This window comes from Idiotropiscis lumnitzeri, chromosome 7 (genome assembly GCF_059441095.1).
Source record: "Idiotropiscis lumnitzeri isolate Australia: NSW breed Sydney's pygmy pipehorse chromosome 7, RoL_Ilum_1.0, whole genome shotgun sequence".
Classification (NCBI taxonomy): Eukaryota; Metazoa; Chordata; class Actinopteri; order Syngnathiformes; family Syngnathidae; genus Idiotropiscis; species Idiotropiscis lumnitzeri.
The window spans coordinates 4,366,958-4,390,728 of record NC_142397.1 but is presented as its reverse complement, the minus strand read 5'-3'; the positions used below and the strand labels follow the sequence as shown (position 1 = coordinate 4,390,728).

General features: G+C 42.3%; 1 protein-coding gene and 1 long non-coding RNA gene across 2 annotated transcripts; both read right to left on the bottom strand.

Moving 5' to 3' along the window:
- Positions 1 to 319: 319 nt before the first annotated feature.
- Positions 320 to 2,236, bottom strand: LOC148333163 (uncharacterized). The gene is made up of 4 exons (XR_015844294.1): positions 2,088 to 2,236; positions 1,673 to 1,798; positions 867 to 911; positions 320 to 447 (listed from the first exon to the last, which is right to left on the bottom strand). It is a non-coding gene; the product is annotated as an uncharacterized LOC148333163 (long non-coding RNA).
- A 171-nt stretch (positions 2,237 to 2,407) lies between these two features.
- taok1a (TAO kinase 1a) lies at positions 2,408 to 21,255 on the bottom strand. Its single transcript, XM_088300290.1, has 20 exons — positions 20,905 to 21,255; positions 17,140 to 17,403; positions 13,163 to 13,234; positions 12,976 to 13,077; positions 12,828 to 12,873; positions 12,634 to 12,730; positions 12,407 to 12,520; positions 12,242 to 12,333; positions 12,069 to 12,162; positions 11,905 to 11,986; positions 11,659 to 11,826; positions 11,368 to 11,568; positions 10,900 to 11,028; positions 10,422 to 10,658; positions 10,208 to 10,336; positions 9,513 to 9,716; positions 8,419 to 8,658; positions 7,817 to 8,029; positions 6,754 to 6,936; positions 2,408 to 6,371 (listed from the first exon to the last, which is right to left on the bottom strand). Exons 2-20 carry the CDS (start codon positions 17,269 to 17,271, stop codon positions 5,811 to 5,813), a joined length of 3,096 nt encoding a protein of 1,031 aa, XP_088156416.1. The 5' UTR covers positions 17,272 to 17,403; positions 20,905 to 21,255; the 3' UTR covers positions 2,408 to 5,810.
- Positions 21,256 to 23,771: the final 2,516 nt, after the last annotated feature.

Sequence of the window (23,771 nt, the reverse complement as noted above, 5' to 3'; positions counted from 1 at the left end):
ACAAGATGATGCTAAACTAAATACGCTTGTATACCCTCTGTGGATGGATAGATTTTTTTTTTAGGTACATTCACGTTAACAAAAAACATTAAAAGACGTTTGTATTTCATCATGCCTGGCTACATCATCTGCAAGATGTGCATTTCTTCTCAAAACAGGTTATCTGCATTAACATTATGGGAAATGTTGAATACAATCTTAAACATGGCTTCAAATAGCGACAACTTCAACTACATAGAACTACATAGAAACAATCTAATCGGCAAAAAAAAATCTTGGTGCAAATCCCACAAGGTTAACTATAACAACAATAACAATTAAAAAAAAAAAAAAAAAAAGCACGGTTTAGTGTGGTCACGTGGAATTCATGAGAGTGCACCCAGGAGGCATTCACAGATGGCCAGAATGTCCGAGGGCTACATCTCGCTCTCCAAGTGGGAATCAACTCTGTCAGGATACACAAGGTGAGGTGAGATTAAAAACAAAATGGTGTTCTGGTACAGGGCTGAATGATTACAGATGATAAAACGCAATTTGTTAATTACAAAAGCTGCGATTTGGCCGGTCACTGGGAGTGGAGCGCCGAGGTGCATGTTGGTGCTGCATGACATTGCAAAAACATGATCTGCGATATGGGTGTTGAATGTTGCAATATCGATATTACAGCAACATTTAACATGGACCTCAACACATAACATTTTTATGATCTAATGAAAGAAAAAGGATGGATGGGTTCCAGTATTTACATGTTGGAGTTGTGTTGCAGCTCCAGCTGTTGTGAAATGCGCTGAATAAATAAAGTTGCATTGTATTAAGTTGCATTGCTATATTTTATTTCGTTACACTTATTAAATTGAGAACCATACCTGCTCAGCATGTACATCAGCGGGCCGAAATCGTCTGAAAATGTGCTGTTATTAAAAAAAAAAAAAAAAAGTAGAGTTCAATTTGACATTCACAGGATAGCATAAAAACACACACAAATTGGGTGATAGGATTTACCGCGGATATAGAAAGTCTACACACCCTTGTTCAAATGGCAGATTTTTGTGATATAAACACAGGAAACCAAGTCAAATCATTTAAAAACTTTTCACACTAAAACACCGGTCAACAAAATCTTTTAATCAGAGATGGCTTTATGTGTCGTGACACAGCCACCATTTTGCGTGACTCTAAGTATGGTGTTATTTTAGTGTTGAGTAAATTTGTGTACCTTTTGGAATTGTGGCCATTAAGTTCAACCTTGGTTATGTGTTTTGATAAATTTCAAGTATGTTTCCCCCCTTTCCATCTTGTCACCTTACATAACTTGAAGAAGACGGAAAATCATTGTCTCATGTAGGAAACAACCATTACTTGCCAGAAATTGCTGCAGTGCCTCCTGGCAGCCTCCCTGACTAGAAGAGGGCACATTTTTGCAAGAACAATATGTAAGTTGTGGAGTTTTACTTCCCCTCTCAAAAAGATAGAAAAAAACAAAATACAATTTTGTTGCGTATGTTATAAGTCACATTAATATTATGAGAAGTTTTGAAAACATTTCTCTTGGTCTTACCCTGGAATTCGAACAGGGTTGTGTAGACCTTTTATATACTATGAGTCTTATCGGCTAGCACATGAGACTTCAGTTCTTGGTAAAAAATGTTATTCTTGGAATTAAATGTCTTACCCATCTCCCCAATGGTACAAGGCTCTGTTTTGGTAGAACATTGAGAGGAAGAACCACACACTGGTTTCCACCCAGAAGATGACAAACAGGAACCATAGTGACGTGAAAACCAATTCGCACAACATCCTGCAATTTACAAGAAAAAACAAAAAAAGAATTAAATTTCACAACTAGCCTCTCATCGCACTTTGTGTTTTACGACTACGTCATTATAAATCACGACAGAATATTTACCAATTGTTAGAGAAGGTATTTACCTGGATTTCTGCCCCTTTGAACTTAATTTAAGTGCTAATTAATCACACCCTCTACAATTAGACCGTTCTTATCTATTCTTGGAATCGTGTAACATGCTAATGCTAACTAGTCTAACTAGAATCATGCGGACTTTTCAGGAATCAACATTTGCACTTACGTTTTAAGGGCCAAGTGAATAAAAAGACAATTTTCGTCCACACGTGACGAACGGAAAGACAACACTTTATCACACGTTGTTGTCGTTAGCTTTGTGGCTAATTTTAGCACACAGGTGTGCTCTTATGCACATTTTTGCAAACGTACTCAAACTACAACCTCTTCAGGTGGCATTCCTCCCAGAAGCGTTAGTTCGAACATTTACTTGTTTACAATATGCGTCATTCGACCACGCCTCGACAGCTTCCGCTCCGAGGACCAATCAGGATGAAGAACGTCATAAATCTTTGAGTTGGGGAAAATAAAAATAAAACACACAAAGTCGTTTATACTAAAATTACTTTATTACAGCTGATTTCTTTTCAATAATCCCTCTGCCAACACAATGGTACATTATAATACAAACAAAATAGTAGATTTGATTCTATTCATATTCTGTTTAATGAATCTTTTTTTTAAATACAATTTGAATCAACTTTTAAGTATTTGAGCATCTCCTTATGTGTAGCATCTTCATAAACTCTCGAGACCATCTATACAATTTAATACAGGTTACAAGTTGTAGTGGTAATGCGCCAACAAAAATAAAAATACTGACATCTTCAAAAGAAATGCAAACTCTTCTCACTCTATTTGCCACCAAAGCATTTTCGCGTGTGCGTTGGCCTCTGTATCAGCTGGGACAGCCCAATGACCACGGAAGGAGAGGGCGGGTGGGTTATGTTGGGGACAACATGGCAGCATCCGGCTTGGCAACTATGGAACGGTGTTTGGACCACAGAAAAGACGTACGCCCTTCTCTGTCTGTTGCCTCATTCAGAATTCTGTATTCGAAGTTCAGTCAGTCAGTCGGTCAGTCAGAAGGACATCCCCCAATTCCACCCCCAATAAAAGAAGGAAACGAAATTAATCCAGGTTGGGGCATTAACAAACACACACAAACACTGCTAAAAGTGATAACGAAAGTGAAGGTTGGCATGGCGGGTGAGGCTCAGTGGGCCAAACATTTAAATTCTTGGCTTCTGACGGAAGGGTGGAGCATTATGTTCCCCTTTTTTCTTCATTAACACATCTGACAAGAGTGATTGCTTATTTGCGGAAGGTTGGGGCCCAGTGGGTAGTTCACAAGAACTTGTACTATTCATATACACTTCCTATAGCGCCTATTTTGTCGGCTTTATATTGTCAGTATTACAAAAAATATGTATATAGTGAAAGTCAAATGCTATAGATAATGGATGTTTGGATGCACGGTATAGAATGTTCACTTCCCTCTAAACTTGGTATGATAGAATGTTAACATGGTATGTTTCAACCTTGCATGTTCAGTTACAGCCTTTCCATTGGCAACAGAATGCATTCGATCGCTTCACATTGTTTTGAAATTTACAACTTGGAAGTCAAGTCGACTTTGGCGGTTCCACTTGACAGGTTTCCTGCTCCTTTAAAGCACAGGGTGTCAAACGCAACGCCCCAGGCGGGGCATCGCCGCAGTTTATGTGGTGGCCCACTAATACAAATAGGTCTCGCATTTTTTTAAAATAAAACCCCTTAAATGAAATTGGAAATCAAGACGTCATGAAAAATTGTGGCATGCAATTTCAAATAATTTCAGGGGTCATTGAGTATCAGTACAATTGGGTGCCCATAAATTTGTCTGGTTTTCACAGTCATAACGGCGATCTGAGGGAAACTATTAAATTGGGTCAAATGAGTGATTGCGACACCACTGATCACTGATCGACAAGTTTCCCAATATACAAATAAGAAGGAGGTCTGTCATGTCATCGTGATTACACTTCACTTGTACAAGACAATCAAAAGAATAGTAAGACAAAAATCTAATTGTTGTGAGGAAAAGCGGATCAGATAATGGCTGTTTTAAATAATTCACTCACATTGTGAAGTATGAAATAAGTATTTTTACAATTGAATGTTAAATATTTCCTGTTGTTATTGACCAGGTTTGCATAAACCACATCAGGAATTTTGGCTAATTCCTTAATGTGGCTTTTTTTGTTATTTTTTAAATTTCTATCTTTTTGTTTTGAGGCCATCTCTGGCCAGTTTTGTACACATTTCTAATGTTGCCACTTTGCATTTACATGCTGCCCGTGTGAAAAAAAAAAAAAAAAAAAAAAGCCAATATTAAAAGCTCAAAATTGATTAGCTGGATTTTCGCACCCTAGATTCTGTCCATCATAGGTGAAGTGCAGCTACAATGAAAATTAGACCTTGCCATTCTTCCTAAGTGGGTAAACTTTCAAATTAGGCAAAATTTGTTAACAAGTTTAACAACCCTTCTTTTGTCACGCAATGCAGGCCGCTGCTGTAACCTGTAAAATGATTGGTTAAGTGCTCAATGCCACATTTGTTCATATTCTAATTTGCGTGTTTGCTCAGTCAATCCCAACATGTTCTTACACGTAGCACCTTCGCGTTGTCACCGCACCCTGGCTGTGATGTGGCTCCCAGCCTGCTGTCATGGTCATGGCTATTACCTGCATGCTACACGTTGGAACAGTTCCATCGGGTTAATCAACTAACAAAACCACAACTCCTAAAGGCTCCACACATTCAGCTAAAGTGGGTTTCAACTCACACTCAGCAGGCTTGCCGTGTACTGCACCCGACTCCTCATACCAACAACACAAAAATCATCTACCAGGTGCTATATTCAAAACAAATATTTACCTTTTTTTTTTTTTTTTTTGCATTCAGCATAAAGTGCTTTGAAAAGGCAGCAGTTCTTTTCTCTAAAAAGGCACTGATAAAAATCAAGAATTCTGATTTTGATTGTTTTTGAAGGCAAGTGTGTCACATTGGACACTGATATGTCACTTCTAAAGAGTACCACCGCTCTAAAAGGACTACTTTTATATATATCATATTTACAAATTCCTCTCCACTTCTCAGTTTTTAAGACTACTCGGCACATCACCACTGTGTATACATCTGAATATATTGGGGACTTGTGGAAATAAGGGTCCTCAGAATGCTAAAGCAAGCACTTACACGCTGCTAACACTTAGACATTTACACATATGAGCAGTCTATTTTAACGCCACCCAAAAAAGATATTAAAAAGGAGGGCTTCTTTGAAATGAGGGCAGGGGAGGGGGTTGGCGAGAAAGTACGCTGTTATGCATGAAAAGTGGCTTGTTGGAGGTTTCACACACTATTAACAGAGAAGACCTAAATTTTCATTCAAACAAGCTGAAAAGGCACCATCGTCAAGGTTGGGACCTCGAACTCAAGGGAGAAAATGCTTATTTGGTTGTGAGTTTTTGGCGGCCGGTGGTCTGAATGGATCCCCATGGCCATCACAGCAGGCTGGCATCACAAAACTGTCTTCAACTACGATCCTGACGGGCCAAGGGGAATTCTATTGGGGGGGGGGGGGTATATATTGGGGAATATCATTATTGTTATTTAATGGGAAGGCCTTCAACAGTGTTTTCATGTGCAAAATGGGAGCAAGAGCTGTGAATGACAACGTAATAAAAAAAAAAAGTGAAAAATGTGCTAATGTAACTAACTTAAAGGGTCTGAATGCTTGCTGTGAGGGCGAGGGGGTCTCCGGCTGTTTGCAGCCCTTTTAACCTGAGCAACATCGATTCAACCACACGTCCGTGTGTGCGCGCACAGTAGAAGAAAACAGAGGAGAAATTTCTTTGCTGCTGTGTTTTGTAGGACTTGACATGTGCATCAGCTGACAGAGGACTTATGTGTAGGACAGGTGGGACCCGTTGGATATTTGCGAGGCGACGCTGGTACTCCTGCTCATGCCCTGCTCGCCGTGGCCCCCAGGCGGTGTCCGCCCCATGCCTTGGGGGCTGTTCTGCATGCCGGCGCCACCGCGGGACAAGAGGGATGCTGCTGACGGGTGGCCCCACGGCTGCGGAGCCCCGCCTCCTTGCACACCTTGACCCCAGCTCTGCGGCGTAGGTGGCCCACCCGGACTAGAGTGATAGTGGCGATGGCTGCCATGGCGGCTCGACCCCGCGCCCAAGCCGCCGCTTCCGCCGCTCCAGTGTGACCCGTGAAAGCTCCCTGACGACGGCGGCAGCTGCTGCTGCTGCTGCTGATGGACACCCCAACTTGCTGGCGATCCGGGAAAGCTGTGGCTGAGGGAGTCTGGGGAGATGTTCGAGAGCACCATGTTGCTGAAGCCCAGGCGCATGCTCTCCGAGTCAAAGGCCTCCACCTCTCGCGCTTGACGCTCTAGCAGGCTGCGGATTCGCTCCAATCGATCGTTCTGCAAGGACATCATCTCCTCCTCGATCTGAAAGGAAAAAAGTGGTCAAAAACACCACGCACGGATGGCTATTATATACCCTTTTGTATCCAGAAATATGTAAATTACACAGTGAACCCCATCCATCGCTGGGTCAGAGTTTGTGGTCCCGCTATGTCAAAGTTTTTTTTAATTTTTAAATCCAGTTATAACAAGGCACCTTAGATTCTAACAGCAAAAAAATATAAACTAAAATTAAAATTAAATGAAATAGAAATGAAATAAAAATTTAATTAAAATAAAATATATAAATAAAATTAAAAATAAAATAAATTTCAAAACAATTTCCTATCCGTGTCAGACTTGGTCCCTCACACCCGCAAACAGCGAGGGATCACTGTATGGCGAACAATTAACTGATAGAACTAACCTTTTGTTCCAGCAGCGCTCTGCGTAGCGACACCCGCTGTTCTAGATCTTTTCTCTCGCGCTCATGCTGCGCGTCCGTCTGCATCTTGATCTTGCTCTGATAGGCGTTGAGAAGCTCCAGCTCTTGCTGAAGTTGCATTCTGAGGCCTTGGCACTGGGACTCTTGAGTCTCATCCAGACGAAGCTGGAGATTGAGAGACAAAGTCATTGAGCTATTATTGAGGACCAAAAAATAATTTCTTTCCTCAAAGACTGGCTGTTGTTTTTTAGGTTAAGTCTTCAGTTACAAGTGTTTTAGTTACCCAAATCTCATCAGTGTGTGTAAATGGGATAAAAAATACATTAAATTCGAGCACTTTGTAGGTTGTAATTTTTTTAAGCTGTGTGAGGTTGAAGTGCATTAGTTTATGTGGTGGGTCAGTCAAATATGGCGGATACTTCGGATGTAACGATTCACCCGAGGCCGGATTCAATTATTTTTTTCAGTTACTGATTTTGGATGGATTAGATTTTTTTAAAAAAAAAGGTATTTTTTTTTCCTCATTATATAACCAAAACATTTTAACATCAGCATTCTGTCCTTGTTACAAACAAAGCTTTTGACCAGCGACTTGATTAGATAAACTGCCGAGATAATCTAGCTAACTTAGATTCACAGAGCTGTCTTATATGCGTCAGTTGTTGTCTCCATTCCGAATGACAAAAAAAATAAAAATTTCCTTTTTTGTTTTACTATCCTAACAAGGCAAATTGTGTTAAAATGCAGATTTAAAAAGTATATACAAGATAACTTGTTAAGCCATGTAGTTCGAGTCTAAATCAAAACACTTAGTATTTCCAAGTCGTAATTCAAGTCATTCCAATGTTTTTTGGCAAGTCACAAGTCCTAAATATAGAAACTCGAGTCTGACTCAAGTCGGAGGTCAAGTCATTGTGACTTGAGAACCCCATATCTGCAAAATATGACATTGTGTAGCGTTTAGAGGGGTCTTTATTTGAAGTAAACAACAAGCAAAAAGTGCCATATCTGACACCTTGAATATCTGAGGCATAGTTGGACTCACCGCCTGAGTGGACAACATCTCGTTGATGGAGTGGTCATACTGCTCGGCCAAGATGGCAAGTTTGCGGTGTTGCTCTTGCTTCAGGCGCTTGAGCACAGCCTTGTGCTCTGACTTTGGTGTGGTGTCCAGCAAGTGATTCCTCAGCGCCTTGTACTGCCGGGTTTGGATCTTGCAGGTGTCTTGGAATTGTTTCTTGATCTGTAGCTCTTTGGACTGTCAAAATAGAATTTCAGTCAAAACCCTTGCTTGTGAAGTTGTTGTTTTCCAGTCTCAATGAATGGAAATAGAATCAGTGTGTTCCACCCCCATCATCACCAAGTTATCTTTTCCTTTTTTTGGTCTTATACGTTAGACTTGCGCTACATTAAAAGCAAATGAACCACTATTTAATAAGAAACAACAACTCCACAAAATTCCACCAAAAGATTGTGACATAAACATAAGGCAGTGAGTCAGATAACATACAAATCTCTGGTTTTATCACTTCAACTTTTCATGCATCATAATACAATTGTAAACGTGGACTGCACCTCTCAAAAACCGAACTAATCCAGACACTATATAAATTAAGAAAGTATACATGTACGCAAGACCCTTCTCACCTTGAGACTCTTGGGTTGCTGGCGAACCTCCATTACATGCTTGCGTCTCAGCTCCCTCTCCCGCCTCTTGTTGTACTCCTGCTGGTTGTTGAGCTCCGTCTGGTGTTGCAGTCGGATGAGTTCGGCCCGCGTCCTCTGAATGGTGTTGAGCTGGCGGAACTCCAGCTCTTGCATGGACTCGTGGTGCCGCAGGAGCATGGCGTGCTCCAAGTCCTTCTGGGTCTGACGTTTGTTCAGCTCCTGGTTAAGGGCACCAAGGAAAATTAACATTACAAAGGTAAATGTCATACACCCAGGATTTTTTCTGCCTATAAAATGTATCGACGGCTATCTCCAACCCTTCTCCCAAAAGCACAGTTCAGCTCAGCTCAGACAATTTTTATATATGATAATATGACCGGAGAGTCGAGGCTGGAAAGGTATCTAGGTCGCGGCCGGAGGGGGGACTGACCGGCCAAAAAAGGTCAAGTGCCCACGGCAAAGAAAGGTCGAGTGCCCAGTTCTGTTAAAAACATGTATCAGGGTCAGAAATTTGGCCTTTTTGGGTTGTGACTCGACTGGCCCACCATGTTGTGGTAACGCTGCAAGAACCAGCACTGGCCCTGTATATTCATGATATAATACATTAAATTTTGCTGATTACTTGAGATTTACCATCTTGATACTGTATTATTTAAGCACGATTCGGACAGCCTCGGAATACCTCAAGCAGCTCGAAACAGTCAGGTAATGGATCTTGGCCAAACTCAAAAAGTTCATAAAATAATAACAATGGTTCCTAACGCCCCAAAAATACTTTGCATTTATAATTTTTAGAGAGAAGATGGCACTGGACTGGATTTTACCAAATACAAAACAAAAGCATCTGGCCGTAAAATATCTCAATAAAAGGCTTAAGATGTTGAACCAACTCTATGACTATATGTATTTTAGAATTCCTATAAAATGCAAGAAAATTAAAACCTATAAATAATAAAATGCAACTAAATAATAAACTGAATAACCTGTTTGTCTGAGACAACGGGGCGCAGCATTCAAGTGTTAGTCTGTCAATTAACCAATCAAGCATCAGTGAAATACAGGCGCCTACTAACCTCACGCACTAAATCCTGTTCAATGTTATGGCGAGCGATCAAGATCCTCCGTTTGAACCTGCGCGACTCCAATTCCAGATACTGCCTCTGTCGACGCTGCAGGTTTGCTTCCTCTTCAGCTTGGAAGTGCTGGAAGTTCTCTTTCTGTTTCGATAACCACTCCTGCTTTTCCTTCTTGGGCGTTGACTGGTTTTCATTCAGCTCCTAAAGGAGGAAACCACATTACAGGTGACAAACATTCTTAACAGGCCCCGTGGTGTTAACGGATTTCTATGTGCTTCTGAAGGTACAGGCCGCCCTTGAGCTCCGTTCCTATGATGGTTAACTTAAACCACTGCAATTGATCAGTAACTCTGTAGTGAAGTCCTAATTACTGTAAATATTTTTACGCAAAACACTTTGAGGCCGTCTTGTGGAACATGACGACACATTTTTGCGGAGCTGCGCAAAATAGTTCACTGCATGCCTTTTCATAAGTTCAAAATGTCATAATTATGGTAAATATTTGCATGGAAAAAATATTGATCGTACAAAAATTGACAAACAATAGATATGGTGATAACTAAGTGTGCCTTTGGATTCTTAGGCCATACAAAAACTAATTTACTGCATGTCAATTGCAACGTTGAAAGTAGTAAGTTTAAACCATCATAAATTGTGGTCCCCTTGTTAGAGAGCAGGAGAAGATTCACAACCTCTTTCAGTTGTTCCTTGCGCAGTTTGTATTCCCGCTTCTGTGATTCAAGGAAGCTGTTGAGTTCCTTCTTCTGCTGGCTCTGGATGTGTTGGTGGAATTTCTTCTCGTCATTGCTGAACGTTTTGGTCTGTCGAAAGACAACGCACACGAGGATCGTTATGTGGCAGCAAAAAAAGAAAGAAAGAAAAAAAATGCACTTCAAAAAGGCTTACATCCTTCTCCATGGACCCTTGGTGCTTCTTTATCAGCTTCTCAATTTCCTGTGCGAAGCTGTTCCTCTGATTCTCCAGCTCCTTATCCAGACGGAGTCGGTGCTCATCCATCTCCGCCTTCAGCTTGTTCTCCAGGGCCATCAACTGCTTCTGGTGCTGCCGCCGCATGCGCTTATAACCCAAGATCTGCTCCCTTAATTCTGAGTCCTGTTCATGCTCCTTAATCTGCCGAGTGAGCTGGCAAACATGGGAGAGGAAGAACGTTAACATTTAATCGAGTAATAGTAGGTCAAAAGCAACACTAGTAGTGGAAAAGAATATGAAGCGTAAGAACGCCGTACTAGTGCACCCGAGACAAGTGCTGGGGCGAGGATACATCTTACACTAGTACATGAGTAAAACCTGGATATTAATAAAATAAACACTGAAACAGCTTTCCATTTGCACTAATTCAAAACAACACAGTATAGGCTATTACCACTGAGGCTGTGCGAATTGTCGCAAAGTGTTCACGGTTCCGTTTCGGCCGTGGGGCGTTGGCGGATTGGGACTGAGGTTCAGTTGACCGAGCATGAGGTTCTGAATCTTTTTTGTGCGCTCCTTTCTCCTGAAAGTTAAACAAGACATCATTTATCACCAAATGGACGGCAGCTGTTGTAAAAACGACTAGCAGGCATCAACTTGATCGGTGTTTCCCAACATTTTTTTGATTCTAGGCATATATTTGACATTATGTACATAATTCACTTAAACACAAAGTATGCATATTTACAGACACGTGGGCAGGTAATCACTCTTCTAGTTGTTAGCAAAGTTATTTGACATAACAGGCAGAAAAAAAATCCTAGAAAATGGGCATCAAATGCGTTCCAAGTTGCAACACATGAAAAATAACAAATACAATACGATATAATTACAATTGACAAAGCAATAAGACTTGTTTTACCGGTTTGACATGTATGACAGAGCTGTTGGACATGACAGTGTGGTCCCCCTCCATGTCCACCTCGCTTTTGTCGTCAGCGGCGTCCGTCAGGCTGTTGACAGAGCTGCTCTGGGAGCTGGCACTGATGGACATACTGGGAATGGACTGGTTGCTCCCCACGCTGTTCACTGTGCCCGTTCTGCCCACGCTGTGTTCTGGCTCCTAAAAATAGCACCACATGTACGGTGTCAAAAACAAACGCTCTACATATTACAATGACAACAATAGAAAAGGACGCGGCGCTTGACAAACCTCCTCCTCGTCCGCAACTTCAGTTGTGGGGCCATTGTGGGCTTCGTGAAACAAGATCTTCTTCATTTTGCGATACTGCAAATTGTCCAGCTCTCGCACTGCATCTTTTGTCCGATTTATTAGGTCTATAAGAACCGATTCGGGACGGTCACGCTGGACAAACGCGTGCTAAAGAAAGAACACATCGTGTTAGCATTTAAATGAGGAATTACCATATGCCTTGCCAGTGACTTTATTAGCGCTGACCTTTAAGAGCTCCTCGGAGTTCGGCCTATCTTGGGGACATTTCTGAAGGCAAGAATCTACAAAGTTTCTGAAATAATCCGTCCTAAAATGAGGAACACAAGACACAATCAGTCACTTGGTGGAAGTAGTTTAAGACTTTAAACGAAAATGCGACTACAACTCACCATTCACTGGACTGCAGCATTGGGCTCTCATTCTGTGCTATGTGGTATAAGGCACTCATTGCATTCATATTGAACAGTGGAGGCTTCCTCTCAGCTGCAAACCGGACACATGTATAAGGCTAAAATATAACAGTGTTACAATTTGAAATATTAGTTCATGACAGCGACTTTACCTAATTCAATGCAGGTTATTCCCAAAGACCAGATGTCCACCTTTCCATCGTACTGGCCCTCATCCATAGCCAATATCACCTCTGGGGCCATCCTGAAAGCACACAAATTGATGATTGCTGTTCCAAAATGTGTGTGCTGTTCAACGCTCGTGTTATTCAGCATACCAATATGGTGTCCCAACAAAAGAGTTGGCAGGGCAAGCGATGGACGCCGAGCCGAAATCAGCGAGTTTCACCTGGCCTGGCTCCGTCAGTAAGATGTTTCCTGCCTTGATATCTCTGTCCAACACACATGAGCGGGGGGGAGGGGAGGTTGGGGGATGACAACAGCTCTGTACAGACACAGAAAGCCCGAGGCCGTCAGTGATTGCAACACAATCCTGAACACTCACCGGTGAATCATGTTGTGGGAGTGAAGATAGGCCAAGCCTTGAAGAGCACCGTGGGTAATTGCAGCAATTTCAACCTCTTGTAGAGGTTTCTTGTGCACTGGAGGAGAATGTAAAGAAAACAACCAGCAGCGTTGTAAATCCAGAAGGGGAGGTGTCAAGGATTCATGTGACAATAATTGCTCAACTTGACTCACCCTCTAACAGATCTGATGCAGAGCCTAGACAATATTCCATCACCAGCTGTGTAAAAGTACACAAAACAGTTATAAACTGAATTGGGTGTCTCATCAAAAGCATCCATGACTCCAACAGAGCCCTTAACAGCTTCACATGGTTTCTTACCCAAGCCGTGTGCTCTCGCAGATAACATCCTTTGTACTCAATGCTGTTTGGGTGTTGTATTCTCTGCAGGAATTTCACCTCCTTGATTATGTCTTGCCATTTCTAAGGAGCATACCGAAAGAAGATAAATCAGATGGTAGAACAAGGGCCACGTAACGATTGCACTAGCAGCTCTCGAGAGTCGTACCTCGCTGGACTGCTTTCCACTGTAGGACATCTTCTTGATGGCCACCACCTCACTTGTTCGCACATCCTGAGCCTGAATGACAAAGCACAAAGGAAATTTAAGTAAGCATCGCCATGAATAGGTGGGTACATCAAAAACCACATTTTGTTTGCAAAGGGTTCCTGCAACATTTGTTGTTGTTTAGGTGGACCACAGAGTGCTTGAAAATATCACTAGCAAGGCTGGTGGATTTAGCTGGTTAAAAATTTAAATTGTTATAAAATTGTTTTCACTACTGTTTGCTATGAAATTGTAAATGAGCAAATTGATACAAATGATTGAAAAAATGATACAAATTTGAAACGTTCCAATTTTTCCAAGCGATTATTTTGAAAATTCGCACATCTATATAAAGATGTTGTGAGGCTCAATGATGGAGTGGTCATTTTCCAATGCGGAGGTTGTGGGTTCGATCCCTTATGTCCTAGTCAAAGTGTCCTTGAGTAAAATACTGTGGAATCCAGTTGCTCCTGATGCTGCGTCATTAGTACGTGAATAAGGAGGCAGTTTGAGTGCCTTGTTGGTGGAAAAGCAGCATAAAAGTGAAAGCTCATTTACAATTAAAGACAATTTGTAAGGAAACAATGCTTTAGTTCTAGTGCAGACAGTGCACCGGTGAATTATGGGAGTATTTGAAGATACAGGGCTTGTATTATTTCTGAAAGAAGCACTGGGATCCCCTGAGGCAGATGCCATTACTGAATCATTTACTTGTTCAGTACAAAGTGCAGATGACATATCGTGCAATCACTGCTGTCTATATCAGTTTCACCGATTTCAACGAACCCCAGAAAACTAGTATTTGGCTCTGATAATGCCTTGCTTTTTTTCAAGCCACTCTGATGCAGCTTTTTTGCATTTTTCACTCCTCTGAATTATTTGAACACCTCGTCGCTGGGACCAATCTATTTTCAGCAACTTAATTGTCAAATTGAAATTTCAAATGCATAATCATTACCTAAACGGAAATTCCCAATTCAAAGAATCCATTCATGTTTTTACACAAAACTGCAAAAGGGTAACTTACAGTCATCAGTTTGTCACAAACAAGAGATTATGGCATTTTCAGGGCTTTTTACAACAGTGTCTGAAAAAAAAAACTTTTTTTAGATTAAGGCTTAAAATATTTATAGGAAGGTTTATAAAGCACAATTGAGCAACTTAAGCTTTAATTGGGTTTTATACTAAAAGGTATATTCACTTCTGGAGTTCCAATTTTCAAATGTACTCTGGCCCACTTTATATATGGTCCAAATTACAGGTAGTCATAATCTTAAGGACATACGTAGATATAAATAAACACTGACAGATGCCCATAAACGTCATAAAATGCCATATTCTGTTAATAAATTCATATTTTTAAGTGCACTCCACATTATACATTACAGTACTATAGTTCCCTTTTCTGCTCTAAGCCCGCCAATCAGCATCGCTCCATACTTGCACTTTATATCCATCTAAATAACTTTACATTACAACAGAAGTGTTTGTTAAATTTGGCGTGTGCCTGTACCAATTTGTCCAAGCATTTGGCTTGACACGTGGCTTTAGCACAGGGCAGAATGCTTATGAAACCGACTTTGACTGGGGCGAGAAAAAGAAGCAGTTGGCCACTCACCCAATATTTAGTGTGGACTGCCAGCGAATGTGCCAGTCTGGATTGCGAGAGACTACAATGCAATATTGTATGGGGACTTTTTTTTTTTTATCCACAGAAAGAGAGTTGCAGTCAAGGTTGACGCAGTTTGCTACAGAAATAGGACGTGAGAGATAATCATGAGGAAAGTGTGGATATTTGAAAGACAGAGACTCGCTCCCACTCAATGGAATAGACCGACCAAGCGCAGACTGAGCTTTTTATGTAGGGATGTCACTGACAGATGGATTATCCTATTGATTATTCAATCAATTAGTCGAGGAATATCGCCCTCACCCCAGGGTATCCACCCCCACTACCCTATATTTGGAAAATTTCCTTTCGACAAGGATGCCTCAACAAAATCGTTGAGTTTGCCAAACTTGATGTTTGAACACTAGTAATTTCAAAGTAAAGAGGATTTTAATATTGAATTAATTTTCAAGGATCTGGTGTTGTTCACATTTACAAGTGCCTCTCTTTCCCATTATCAACAGCTCCAGCAGTCATGCGGACTTATTTAAAAAAACAAACATGTTTAAAAAAAAAAAAAAAAAAAAAAAGATCCAGCTTACCCATTTCCCACAATAATTGAATCACATTCCACTCACAGTCCACCACTATTTAGAAATGTAGAAGCACTTTGGAGCAAGCTATGTTAAGCTAATCTTGTGAGAAAAGCTTGAACAAGCACAAGACAGGTTTAACCAAGCACAAAAATTTAGTTTTAGATCATGCTTTCCTCCCCGTTTAAATAGTGTTTGAACTACTGACAAAGTGCTTGAGCTCGATTTCGGTATGATAATGATATATCGCCCAACCCTTCAAGGGACAGAGCAAAAAAATTATAAAAGGGGGTTTGATGCACTCGAATGTAGAGTAAACATTTCCATCCTTCTTTGCCATGTCTCTGACTGAACAGGATGTTATTTTTAGAGATGCAGAATTCTATATTACCTACCTATTTTGTAACCAGCTAGTAGCTATTGGGATGAAATTTGCATTAGTGCAAGACAACTGTCTCAACCACAAGCATAGAAGAAAACATTAAACTCAACTCTTCTTGCTTGCCACAATAATTCATTTTTCACAATTTAAAACAGCAACCAGGTGTCTTGATAAAAATTTTATAATAAAAATGGGTCACACCGAAACACCAACATAGGAAGATTGTCAGGAATATATGACTGTGGTAAGCAATAAAAATAACACTTGAGTTTGCCCAAATTGCTGTATACTAACACTAGACTTACGTTTAAGTACATTTTCATAGAAGCCATGCTCTGGCGTTGCGTTTGCTTGCCTCACAACTGCCTCTTGTGGCCGTTAATATTTGCTCCAATAGCCTGCCGGCAGTGGCCAGGAGGACTTAACTCGCACTGAGACTAGTTTAACCAGGAACAAAGATTTAGTGGAAGAAGCTTAGCTCCTGTAAAGTAGCGCTGAGATACACTGTGATGATAAGCTTGTGCAGTGCCAGTTAACTAAAAAAGCACCAAGCCATGAGTTGGTACACATGCACCATTTGCAAAATGAACACGCTACAGTGTGTAGTCTACCAACATCTAAGAGCATTTTAGCGAGGGTAGGAGAGAGATATATATGACTTGTGGTCACATGTACAAGAGTCCTGTGTACAAGCTTCACCAGCTCTGCTTTGCAGGAATTACATAAAACTTTATTTTTGCCCTTTTTTTTTAGTTTACAGTGACACCAAAGCATTGGCATATTTTTATTTTAAGCGTACGTTTCTTAGAGGAGCAATGTCCCCGGAATTAGTGCATCCGTCTGGGAACAAATGTCTGCACGAAAAACATGGAAATGGCTATATATGGTTCTGGTCATCGCAAATAAAAAATAAATAAATATCTAAACGCTGATAATGCTATGAGCTCAAATGTGTTCGCCCTGCAACACAGAGTTCTCTTTAGCTTGTGGCTTTGACATGATAGTGCTTTAAGTCGTCTGGTCATCGTGGAAAAAATGGCGGATCTACATCCAGCCTGGAAAAAATAAGTGTGGGAGGTGTTGTCATAAAATCTGAACAAGTACTAAATACAAACTATTTACTTTATTAACCAATTGCTTATACTTCATTTGGCTGTATTGTTTTACATTTGATGGGTAGAAATGCATTCCAGAGATCCATGTATTTCTACACAGGCAAAAGAAGAAAAAAAAAACAACGTTCACTTGAAGCCAAACACCTTCGCACAGACAGGCAGTAAATTAGCGCCTTTGGACTCCGTTTCCCAAAATACAGTAATGACATTTACACACTTTAACGCCAGCAAATACTCACAAAATATACGGCACCAAAGCTCCCATGTCCTATCTCGCGCAGGTCAGAGAAGAGCTTCTCTGGATCTTCCTTGAAGAAGAGCTCCGCAATTTCGGGGTCCTTTAGGCTCCCCGTCCGACTGCTGTTGGGCATAGTGGGGAGATGGTGGGCTGGAGGGTGGGGGGGTGATGCCGCTGCCGCCAAACTATCTGGGTCTGCGACAGCGACTAAAAAGCCCCCACCGACGGCTCATTTGCAAGACTGTTGTCTCATATGTGGTCACCACTGAAAGCAAAGAAAAATAACATGACAGTTTCATTTAAAAAATTACATTAGCTGCCTGATTAGGTAGAAGTAACCAACAAGGGGAGCACTAAAAAGCAACATTAAAAGGTCCAACAATTAAAAGTCACTGTCTGTTATTTTTGGGGGCTTTTCGTAGTATTGAAGGCCAAGTGTATTATACATACTCTTTGGTCGTTCACGTGTATTAGAATTAAGACCACGGTTATTCTTCATTGGTAAAGGGCAATTCAGCAACACCTTAAATTAATATTTATATGCTCTTGAGTTATACAATTCAGATGACATTTTAAGGAGATCGGAAAATAAATAAATAAATGCCACCAACTTCCAGCGGTTGAACAACTTTGCAAGTCTTTGTGTGCGTTGGGCGTTTTTGTCAACTTTATGTGAGACTAGGTGTGTGTGAATGTGACTCCCCCACAGCAGTGTCCCGGTGGCGGTAGAGACGGAAAGAAAACGACAACCTTAGAAGCGGTGTGGCTAAGTGATAAACACATCATTGTCCTGGCTATCCATGTCGACAAATGTACAGAGTAGAATCTGAACCAGTAAGTTAGTTTTACACAAAGCATAAGTTTAGAGTCGCCACACATTTGTGGTTGTTGCCTTTACCTCATGACATGAACAGCACTTGTACAACAGTTTTGAAAACTTTCTTCTCCTATTCAAAAACAGCTATATGTCTCGCACACGTACACTGCTATACATATTTTACACAAGATATGAATTTTTTGAATTTCTCTTCTGTTTTTTGTTTGGTTAAGCAAGCACGAGAAATCAACTAAAGGACCTGTTTTAGAAACAATGATGTCTACTCCGGGGATGGAGGACATCCTGGTGTAGCACAAGATAAATTGGTTGCCGTGGCGGCAACTCCAGTCATGAGATCAGGAGGGCTGTGTCCTGAAAACCCTCACCGCACACAGTCGCCGCCGCCAGTGGTATGCGGACAGACCGATGTCACCCCCTGACAAAAGGTCCCGAGGTGACGGCACACGGCCTCACTTGTCAGATGCCAAACTGAGACAAAGCATTCCAATGATGGGACTTCTCGTTAAACCTGTACGCTCCTGGAAAACATGCCCTCAAACATACCACGGGCTAGTGATTTTTGTATAGTCAAATACAGGGTCTCTATTTGTAACCTGCTTTACTTCTGGATCGGGGAAAAAAGTGAGAAAAGAACCTCATGTTTGCTTGTGGGGAAATGTGGGTTTCTCTTGCTTGTTGTTTAAAATTACATCCAGCCGGCAGTGTCGACAAGGTCAACAAATCCTGTCAAGTCAAAACTTTCATGTTCTTATTTATGCTGTCTCTTGCTTCTACCATACAGATGTAGACTGGAAAAGATCACCAAAGGAGGCTCGCTTAGACCAGTGAGGCTCAGATGATCAGCTGCAAACAGATGCTGAGCCGAGGCGGGAGTCACAAGACTTCTCTTTACCCGCCTGGGAGAACCAGCGCCTATGATCAGCCAATTGTCTTTTTGCCTCCCAACATTGAACAAGGTGCAACTCCACACAGATGGAGCAGGACAAGGCCCCAAATTAGATCAGACATATCAGGGAAAAACTGACTTTTTCTATAACTTCAGTCAGGCCTCTGTGATATTAAACAACAATGTAAACCTCTGTCTATTTCCGATAAATGCTTGTGAGCAAGCTGTTCAGCACTTCCACTCCACAAATTACCACAATAAAACAAATGGCAAACCAATGACACAATCAGCTGGGTGGGCCGGAATTCCAGTGCAAAAGTCTCACTTTACAAACCAGTAAATCCTTCACTGGGTGTTGTATTTTGATGATGTCTATGTGCCACAAAATGCTTTCATTATATTAGGCACACGCTTGTTTGCCAAATTTTGGACTTGCGTTATGCTTGTAGAAGTGAACAACCGGTCACTATGGAATTCTAATGAAAACTGCGCTTGCTATCAGCCCGGCATTAAAAGCACAACTCCACCCCTAAAACTAGTCTATAACTTTTTTTATAATTCTTGATGAAGGCATGCAACAGGCATGTTATGTTAGTAAGACATCTGGTATGTGGCTTATATTATGACAAAAATGCATACCATGTCCCCTTTACGGCCTAATTACCATATGGGTGACCGTGCGTCTTTATTGCCATGCTCCACCCAGCAATTGCCATGGAGTGAATGAGCTTTGTTGCCACTCCGTGACTGTATTCTCAGGCAATATGCGTGATCGAGGACGACTCATACCTTCACGCAAGACACCTGGTTGCACCACAGCACGCATTGTACAAGAATGCGGCAGGACGAGACAACTGAGCTGGAGGGTTGGTATTCCCAATTTGTGCCTTCACCATGTAGCATTTCTCACCACTTCCTGTTCACAGAGCTATAGGGCAATTAACGCTACAGTATCTCCATGTTATGCACAACAATAAAATGCTGTTAGTGACTTTAGTGGTCCCATGTTGGAAATGTCATGTCTGTTTTACCCTTTGTCATTCATTTACAAATAAGTTATATGGATCCTATGGCAATATTCTAGATATGACAGAGTCCTCAGAGCTTGGATAAACCTTATCAACTAGCAGAACACACATTTAGTAAACATATGACTTCTGACTCATTTCCTTTTGACACACAACCCAACATCAAAGGATCACATACATTTTTGGTTAGTAGCAAAGCCTGTAACATATTCATCCACGACCATCCACCATGACTAAAGTAGAGCCAACTATCTTGGGGGTAATTACACGTGAAAACAGTCATTACGACCCACATACGTCCCAGTTATATCGGCGATAATGCTAACTGCGGAGCCCACTTTGACCAGCCAAACGAGATTTCCTGTGGTTAGTGAGTAAACCCCCCACCCGGTGAAGTTGCAACACAAGTAGCTTTAGAGATTATCTTATCCGTGTCACTTTTCGACGACAGCCTCTCGGGGAAATAAACCCACTTTAGCGCTGTTATTAACTGTGTCAAATGGGGGAGTTTGAGCAGAGCCCCGACAGGTATCACAACGTTGGCTGTGATGTTAGCACCGAACTTGACGTTAGCGAGGTGAAGTTACGTGTCATATGATTAAACAAGCCCGACGATACGCGTAATGTTCAAAACTGAGAGTGTAGTTCGGCGTTTGTGAGTTGAGGGGGATCAACAGTCACTTCGAGCCCGATTAGTAGACATAAGAGACATTTGGGAGGCTAAGCTACGGGGATGTTTGCTACGTTAGCTTAGCCACGTTAGCTCCGAACTCACCCTCCTGTGACAGGCCAGCTCTTGGGCGGTGCTGGAGAAATGTCGTCAAATTGGAAAAACTTTACAAAAAAACGAAGTGCTCCTTCCTTTCTCATCCCCTGGCCTCGTGGCCGAATTAGCGTGTCGGATTCTTGCTATTCTCTACGCTGTCACTCGATGGCCACATGAAGACGATGGGGTTCATTTAGGTTTAAAAAAAAAAAAGAATGAAAAAAAAAAACATAAACGAGAATCCACACCCTACGAAGTGACTGGGGTTGCCAGAATGGTCGAATCCCACTCCCAGGCAAGGCAGGTCCAAAGATGGCTGCCGAGGGCTGTCTCCGCCGCCTTCCTTGTCGTCAAAAGAAGAAGAAAAAAAACAGGTTGAGGGCAATAACGTCAGTGAAGTTCAAACGGCGCCCAAAACGGCCTTTTAAACGAGCCACGATAGAGTCCGCGGTGCGCTCGGGTTACGTCAGAAAAAGGCCGAGCACGTCAGCACACTTAACTTCGATTTGAATGTTAACAAACTCGGGGCCGAGCGTCCGCCTTGCTTCGACGAACTCGAGCAGTTCCGCCCTGCCTGCCTTCTGCCTGTTGCACTCAACTCTAGCTGACCCACAAACACGAGGAGGTGGAGACATTCCAAGCCAATAACACTTCATACACAAAACACGACCTTTTTGCTTTTTTAAATAGCACTCCTATCGACCCATTTCCCATTTAGTATATGACAAAGATTGAAATCAAAATTCCTGTTTTGACATTTTTTTTTTACCAAAGCTCGTACATGGAGGGTTGTATAAGATTTAGGGACCGACCTATTTGGAATTTTTTTAGTCTGTTTTTGGGCAGAAAAAAAAAATACAGATTACCAGAGCTGGGCAGTCCGTCCTGGGGGGCGAATCGGTTGGGCCCTCCGTCGCCCATTTTTCGGCCTTGGGTGGTTGGTGGTTACAACAACAATTTTTATGAATAAGGTTGCAGGGTAGGAGCCAGAAGGGTAACTAGGTCGCGGCCGGAGGGCAGGGGACTGACCAGCAAAAGAACGTTAAGTACCCAGCTCTGCCAATTACAGATTAATTGTCCGACTAATTAAAAAAAAAAGTTTCCTTGTTTTTCACGGGTTACGTTACAAAATAATTATCCGCAATAGACCCATTTTCAGTTTGTAAACGAAGATACGTCAAGTTGTGTGCTCATTGTTGGCTCAGAAAGAACGGCACTGTTCATTAATAAGTACAAGAAAGAGCCTAAAGGATTGTTAGATTAGATTAGAATTAGAATTAGAAATCCCTTTATTGTCATTGTACTCAAGAGTGCAACGAGATTAGAGAGCTCCCCTCTCCAGTGCAATACAACAATAATACAGACAAATATATAAATTAGATAAATAAGAGAGTGCAATGGAAAATAATACTGAAGGGTATATAAAAACACATCACGATGCTGTTCTGCAAGGTAAGGGTGTTCTTGTGTGTGTGTGAGAGTTCAGAATAGAGATGGCTCTCGGAAAGAAACTGTTTCTCAGTCTATTGGTCCTCGATTTGATGCATCTGTAGCGCCTGCCAGAGGGCATCAGGTCGAACAGGTGGGAGTTTGGGTGGGTACTGTCTTTGACGATGTTGAGAGCCCTGCTGAGGCACCGGGCGGTGTAGATGTCCGACAGTGAGGGGAGAGGGCAGCCAATAATCCTTTGCGCTGTTTTGACTGTCCTCTGGAGCCTCACTCTGTCCGCCTCAGTGCAGCCGCCGTACCAGGTGGAGACACAGTACGTCAACAGGCTCTCGATGGACGAGTGGTAGAAGGCCAGCAGCAGCTTCCTGTCCAGGTTGAATTTCCTGAGGACTCTCAGGAAGTGCAGACGCTGGTGGACCTTCTTTACCACTGCTGTGGTGTTGTGAGTCCAAGAAAGGTCGTCGGAGATCTGTACTCCCAGGAACTTGAACGTGTGGACCCTCTCCACACGCACGCCGTCGATGCAGAGGGGGGCGGTACCGTCTTGTTCCTCCTGAAGTCGACGACGATCTCCTTTGTTTTTGCAGTGTTGAGTTGCAGTCTGTTGTCCTCGCACCAAGCCGTCAGCCTCTTTACCTCCTCTCTGTAGGCTGTCTCGTCACCTTCCGAGATCAGACCGACCACTGTCGTGTCGTCAGCAAACTTGACGATGGTGTTGTTGCCGTGGGGTGGGCTGCAGTCGTAGGTGTAAAGGGCGTATAGGAGAGGGCTCAGCACACATCCTTGAGGGGAACCGGTGCTCAGCGTGCGGGTGGAGGACGTGTAGGGGCCGAGCAACACAGTCTGGGGTCTGTTGGTCAGAAAGTCCTTAATCCAGATGCGTGTGAGGGCAGGGAGGCCGAGAATGTCCAGTTTGGCGACGAGGATGTCTGGGATGATCGTGTTGAATGCCGAGCTGTAGTCCACAAAGAGCATCCTTGCATAGCTCTGCTGTTGTTCCAGGTGGCCCAGCACAACATGCAGAGCAGTGTCGATGGCGTCCTCAGTGGATCTGTTAGCCCGGTATGCAAACTGGTAGGGGTCCAGAGTGGGAGGAAGGCAGTCCCTGATGTGCTGGAGAACCAGCCTCTCGAAGCACTTCATGATGACTGGCGTGAGAGCAACAGGACGGTAGTCATTCAGGTGGACGGCGGGTGACTTTTTGGGGACAGGAATAATGGTGGAAGTTTTCAAGCAGGAGGGGATGACTGCTTGAGCCAGGGAGCGGTTGAAGATCCTGCAGAAAACATGTGACAGTTGGTGGGCACATGCTCTGAGGACCTTGCCCGGTATTCCGTCGGGTCCAGTAGCTTTCCTGGGGTTAACAGCCAGGAGCGCGCGCTTGTGAAAATTCCCTTAAAAAAACTAAAGTTGCCAGATGGGAAGCAACTTTCCGATCCTTATGTGATTAAAGAGTGCTACGAAGATGTTACCAAGTACCCCGATTCATTTTCATTAAGCGGAGAAACCTAGTTAGTTGATTTTTTTCATGACTTCAGACAAACAAAAAAAAAAACTAGTGTTGTCACCAGAAAGAGAATTACATCCTCACAGCTAACTGTACTTGCATTGCAGTGTGAGTAATGTAACCAGCCAGTCTGCTAGTTTGTTTTCTTACTTCTTATAT